The 6815-nt window shown below is 41.8% G+C and overlaps 1 protein-coding gene across 1 annotated transcript; it reads left to right on the forward strand.

Moving 5' to 3' along the window:
* Positions 1-6098: 6098 nt before the first annotated feature.
* On the forward strand, positions 6099-6613 carry LOC138914908 (uncharacterized). The gene is made up of 2 exons (XM_070219610.1): positions 6099-6440; positions 6533-6613. The coding sequence occupies exons 1-2, from the start codon at positions 6099-6101 to the stop codon at positions 6611-6613; spliced, it is 423 nt and encodes a 140-aa protein (XP_070075711.1).
* The last annotated feature ends 202 nt before the right edge of the window (positions 6614-6815 follow it).

Below are 6815 nucleotides of genomic sequence, written 5' to 3' on the forward strand. Positions count from 1 at the left end.
CTTGGGGGCATTTATCCCCACCGGCCCCAACAGCTCCAAATTTCGAAATTTTCACTTTTTCACTTTCACCGCTCTCTCTCCCAAACCAATTGATTTTCTTAAAGTCTTGGTATGCAATCCTGTTAGTTTTCGCTATACCTTTCGATAGGTGTATCATTCATTATGATCGGACCATCACAGTAGATTTTCATTTCTTCGTGTATATATAGTAGTCGCCTTCGCACACTCTCCTGGTGCGCTTCGTCACTACATGGACTGCCGTCCATAGTGATATTAGATTTCAAATACTTTACGTCAAAAAAAAAATAAATAAATGAAAATTTATATTATTTATAAATGTTATATGTTAATAAAAACAGCAATGGATGAAAAGCCTATACAAAAATATTTAAATTGAATGTGAAATCTGTTTGTTTTTTTTCTGTAAAATATTGATTGTCCTATTTCAATGTAATCCAAAATATAATATCTTTTTCTTAATGTAATAATACATAAAACAAAGTAATTATTATTATAATCAATTACAATCACTTTCAATTTAAAAAAAAAAAATTAAAGGTATATACTTCTTGTTCAAATTTAAGTTTAGTATAATTGAAATAACTGAAATTATCCAAGTTTTTTTTTTTTATATTTAAAAATCATAACAACCACAATGGTGTCAAAGAGAACATGCTGCATTAACCAATAAAAAGACACCCGTGATTTTCTTTATGTTCTTATTAATCCATAATGTACATTTGACAATTAACTTTTGTTACTTAAAACCACTACGTAAGGAAACGTCAATTTATAAAATATTTATAAAAAGAAATGAAAAGCAGTAAAACGGCTTAACACGTCACCAACAGCAATATAAAGTTCAAAAATTCCACTGCGAGTTCGTACACATTGCACTACACACTTCACTACAGATCAAAATAAAAATGAGATCGAACATTACTATCAAATCAAAAAATCAAAAATCACAATAGTTTCAAGAACCCAGAACACATTAAAACAATACCTTGAGCGCCATAAATCAGCGCCCATGAAGGTTACAGCTAGCTAGTTCAGTCAAATTAACATAAGACTCTTGTTGACAGGCGTGAGTCGAAGCCACACGTTTAAGGGGGCCTAAATAATAGGAAAAAAAGAGAAGACAAGAAAGGAAGCTACATTAGGCCAGTCGTAGCTTATATACCCTTGCAGATAAAGTAAATACCTATAGTTTAATGCTCTTTCGGTGCAGTTCCGGGGATTCCAGATTCAGAGTGCCTATTTAAATTTTGTTTTAAAGTTGTCAAAAATAAAAACGGCTACTTCCTACAAAGTTACAATGAATTTATATTTATTTATATTTGTTTGAATATTCCTATGGGAGCCTTAAGATATAGTGGTCCTAAGCGGCTCGCTCCGACATATGACATGCAATAGAAAGAAGACTTTCGGAAAAGTTTCATCGCGATAGCTTTAAAACTGAGAGACTAGTTCGGATAAAAACGGACAGACGGAAATACAGACATGGCTAGATAGACTCGGCTATTGGTGCTGATCAAGAATATATATACTTTATGTGGTCGGAAACGTCTCCTTCACTGCGTTGCAAACATCTGACTGAAATTATAATACCCTCTGCAAGGGTATAACAAAAACTTATTCGATGGTCGTACGCAGATTCCTTTTGCGAAGTCATTCCATGCCTTTCCGCATCGATAACTTCAAGCCTTCAATTTAATATATTTTCCTCACGGGCTTCGGGCATCTGCTCACGGAGTCCAATGCAACCAGGACCCGTTGCCCTCTGCTATTGTCCTCGATAAGGACACGTCTTTCGATTAGCAAGGATCGGAAGAGACGGACACCGCCGCCAATATTACCAAAACCGTGGAGAAGATCGGACATAAGGACATCATCGGACAAAATACTCTGATGTAAATTTCCGCAGCGCTTGTGAATTCCACGCTACTGAATTTGAAGAAGACATAGCAGCGAGCCGTTCCGAGGCGTAGTGACCATTGCCCACTTTGCCCGGTACCAAATGTGTTAAAAAAGTAAAGCCCAAAACGAGCCAATGAAAATTAATAGTAAACAAGTGAAAATCAAGAGATCAGAAACATGATCCGTCAGTGAAAATAACCACAATAACAACTGAACGAATTGTGAAACAAGTTTGAATGCCACTTAACTGAACCGATAGTTCATCGCCTGTTTTCTCGGTGCAACTCTGAATTCTTCCTCTTGACTGTGAAAATTGGAATGATGACACCGAGAACAAATCAAATCGATGGCGGGATAAAATTAAATAATGCTTCAGCTCATTGTTTCTTGGGTTTTTTTTTAATTATTTGTAGTTTGTTTTGGGCGGAAAAGCATTCGCAAACAGGTTGCTATGAGTGGGCCAAAATTTAAGCTGTTCTGCGTACGAAAACATCAATGTTAGCAGCGAAGTCTCAGAATATGTTCTGCACTTCGTAAATAATAACTAATGATAGTCAATGCTGCAATAGGAAAGTTAAAGGGCATTATATTACCTGTAAACTGAGTTATCTATGACCTCAATCGGTTTACCAGAACTCAAGATATAAAATAAAAAAGGCCCAAAAACGTTTTTTACACTTTAAAAAAAATTGACACCATAACAAAAATTGTATGTGCCCATTTCTTAATCAGGGAGATGTACTTTACCGGAAAACCAAGACTGCCTTCGAGTAGGAAGAGGTCGATTTTTTTTTGTAAACTGGTGTAATAGAAGATAAGGAAGGCAAGTTAAAATTTAACGTTTACTTAAGAAAAAGGCGCAAAAGAAAAGATTTGCGATATAATCGATTTTTTAACCGCGCATTTTAAACGTGTTATGAGTGTGGCATTTCCATTTTAAATGTGTTGACTGTGGTATTTATACCCGTTACTCGTAGAGTAAAAGGGTATATTGTATTCGTGCAAAAGTATGTAACAGCTAGAAGCAAGCGTTTCCGACCCCATAAAGTATATATATTCTTGATCAGGATCACTAGCCGAGTCGATCTAGCCATGTCCGTCTGTCCGTCTGTCTGTCCGTCTGTCTGTCTGTCTGTCTGTCTGTCTGTCTGTCTGTATGAACGCTGAGATCTCGGAAACTATAAAAGCTAGAGGATTGGCATTTTGCATGAATATTCTAGGAGCTCCTACGCAGCGCAAGTTTGTTTCAAAAAGGTGCCACGCCCCCTCTAACGCCCACAAGCCCCCTTTAACGCCCACAGTTTTGAAGCTATTATGAAAATAGTAACTGATATGTATTCGCTTCGTCAATACCTATCGATTGGCCAAGTAAAAAATTGCCACGCCCACTCTAACGCCCACAAACCCAATAAACGCTTAAACCTGGCCAGCGCCTACATTTCCGCCTTTCATGACCAGTAGTACCAATATCTGGCGGTAGATGGCGCAAACCAATATACACTATCGCCATCTAGGAAATGGCATTGGAAAAAATCTGCGTTTTTTTCTGTGGTCACTCTAATTCACATTATGTTAATGCAAATTTTAAATTATTTGAAATGGGGCGCGCATTTTGTCTCTTTTTGCTCGTATACGTTTTTCACAAGTGCATTTACCTGCGCTAGAGAGAGACGGAAGATGTGCTAGGCAGAATTGAAAGTTCTAGAAAGCCTCTTCTAGAAAGAGATCCCTGGGTAAAAATCGAGCGGCGAAAAACATATAAGAAGGCATATTTCTATTAAGTTGTTTAACTGAGTAACGGGTATCTAATAGTCGAGGCACTCGACTATAGCGTTCTCTCTTGTTTTATTTCATTTTCCCTTTGCGCGGTCACACTTAAAGTGCAACAGCAGGACACATATACACACATACATGCGCCAGCAGGACATACATACATACATATGGGGAGGCCGTGACGTCACATCAGGTTAGCCAAATTTGAAAATATTGGGAACTTGGTTAAGGATGCTGAATCTCCAAAAAATTTAAATGCAGTTATTTGCGGGTATGCCATAAGATTATGAACATCACATTTTTAAACCATTTTAACAACATTTATAACAGAGAAATGACAAAAGAAGGTGTTGTTTTTTGTTCTACAAAGTACCCCTTACGCGGCTCCTAATTATTTTTGTAATTACTGTTGTTTTTGTTTAGATTTTTATGTCAATCCGTTCTGGGTGGAATTTGCTACTGACCGTTTTTTAGGGGTCAATTATAGTTTAGATATACTCGTGCCTTTGTTTGACTATCGGAAGTAAATTGTGCCTCCTCAAGGCATTAAAATAGTTATTATCACTCAGTATACCTTTTTGTTATAATATAATAAAACATTGACTTTTCAGCGGCTAGTATCAGCCTTGTGTTTGTATGAATAATCACAAGAGCCCTCAGAGCGACGTTTGTAGTCGTGAATAGTCAGCAATTTGCTGACATGTGCACCTTGTACGGGTGGTAAATTGGATACTCTCCGATAACAAACTTTGTTGGTCAATTAAAAGTAAATTCATATGTATTCCCAATAATAATATTACTCATAAATGGCACTAGCCAATATTTTATGCAATAAAATTATAATGTGAAAACGAACTTAAAACCATGAAGTGCTAAGTTTTCAACAAGGGGGTGCTGACGCGATAAGTGGAGTAGGTGGTGAATAATGACATAACTTTCGACGGACTACCTTGACAATAGGGTATTTGGCACACAAATGTGTGAAGGGGAGGGAATGTGGCCGAAACATTGCCTGATCGTGTTACGATCAAGCGACAGCTAAGCTTGTGGGGCAATGTAAAATGATGACCGACGGACTTTACGACTCTTACTATTTTTCAGGCGTTATGTTGGAGAGGAGAAAGTCTTACCAAGAACCCACCCCATCCGGCGAGCTTATGCCGGAAAAAATTGGTGCCTGAACATCGGATGACTTTCCCTCGGCCCAAGTCCCTTTCAGGACTAGGGCACTAATATGAGGAAAATGAGAGAAAACTCTGATAAAGATAGTTTGTAGAGTAAGGGATGAGAGTGGGAAAGTGGAGACTTCGTGGGCAGAGTGAGAATATAACGAAAGAAGACCGGACTTTGGACTGTGCCGTAAACTTTCGATTAGCAGGATAAGTGCCACATCTCAGCAGCGGTGCGGCACACAGACGTGCCACATGCATTAGGAGAACCCTCGGGACGGCAGCAATAAATATAACTTCAATTTAAAGCCATGATAGAAGGAAAATGGGTTCAAACAGAAACCGTTTTCCGTAGGTGTAGAAGCGAAGTGAAGCTCTAGGCAGTCTCCTAGCGTAGGCCGTCAGCCGTCGGGTACATAGGGGGACCAACGGTGTACTCGACCCGTGCCGTAACTGTGTGCAGCGATGGAAGTGCGACTATACTCTCTAGCTATGGATATGGATGCTGACGAATCGTAGTCTGGCGGAACTGGACAGGCGTGTCAAGCAACCCGTGCCCACTTACTTTCAGGTTTGTAGCTGAGGGGTAAATTCAGTTGTGTTTTAACGGAGCCTTCCCAGGGCCTGGCAACCCTGGGTTGGGCCAACAACCCTCAGGCCCGCCGCGCTTGCCTGGCCGAGCAACCAGGCGATTATATATTGAAAATGAAACCCAACACCGTAGCTTCGGTCCTCACGGGGGAGCTTAAACCACAAACCGATTCCGCTACCATCGAGGAAGGGCCGCGAACACCCAGCCAGGGTACTCCGGCTCCGATGGGAATGAAAGGGGCTGCAAGGACCAGCACCCCACTAGACACCAAGAACATCAACCCACACAACAGCGGAACCCAGCCGGGTACCACCAAGGCAGCCACCGTTACGCATCAGCAGTGCAAGTCCAAGGTCAGTCGGGCTCGTTTTATTCTCGGCAAGTTTGCCAAGAATAAGGCAGAGGGCAAGACTGTCCAGCGCGATGCGGAGGACAAGACTCGATGCCTTGCGGAGATCGCAGACTTTGAGGAATACATGAGGACGCCTCCGGAGGCCACTCAAGCCAACACAAGAAGGGACCGCTTACACGAGGCAAGCGTGAGCGGACCCAAACGGGCAAAGGACGCTCAGGGGAGGTAAAGACCGACCTCCTTTGTGAAGAAGGTAAAGAAGTTCAGCGACGTAGCCAGAGACATCCTCGCGATGGCACTGGTGGACGACCTGCACGACGACGGACACCTGCTGTCGAAAAAGTGGGAGGAGATAGAGGTCAAGGTGGCCGGCATGATAGCTGAAAGGCTATCAGCCGTGCCAAACGGTCCGATCCCCTCCTTCGACTCGTCGGACATGGTCAGGAAGCACCGGGTGATCAAGTGCGATGACTCGCTCTCAAGGTCCTTCCTGGCGGAATGCATAGACAAGATTGAAAATGCATGGGACGGCCTTAGTATTAGGCTCGTCCACGCCAGGGAGATTCCTAGGAGGCCGCGAGCTCGCATTTGGTTGCCAAAGGAGCAGACTGACCAAGGAAAGGTGCTGTCGCTGGTGAGGGCTCAGAACCCAGAAGTGCACACAGAGGACTGGGCGATACTTTAAGTAGAGAAGGAGGTGAAGACGAACCAGCCGTTCTCGAGAAGGTCGATGACACCAGCAAGCTGTTGGATGACCTGGTCATCGACGACAAGACCCCAGACGTAACACTCAACACCGGTGCCTAAAGTCGTACAGATTAACCTGAAGCACAGCACGCATGCTTCAGCCAATCTTGCAGTTCTTCTCAGTGAGAGGAGCATTGACAAAGGCATCGTTCAAGAACCATGGACTCGAGATGGACAAATCTCGGGTCTAACACAACAAGGATATACACTCTTTTATACTAACTCGACAGGTAGGCCGAGAGCAGGTATTATTATTAATTAT

This window comes from Drosophila takahashii, chromosome 2L (assembly GCF_030179915.1).
Source record: "Drosophila takahashii strain IR98-3 E-12201 chromosome 2L, DtakHiC1v2, whole genome shotgun sequence".
In the NCBI taxonomy this organism is placed as follows: Eukaryota; Metazoa; Arthropoda; class Insecta; order Diptera; family Drosophilidae; genus Drosophila; species Drosophila takahashii.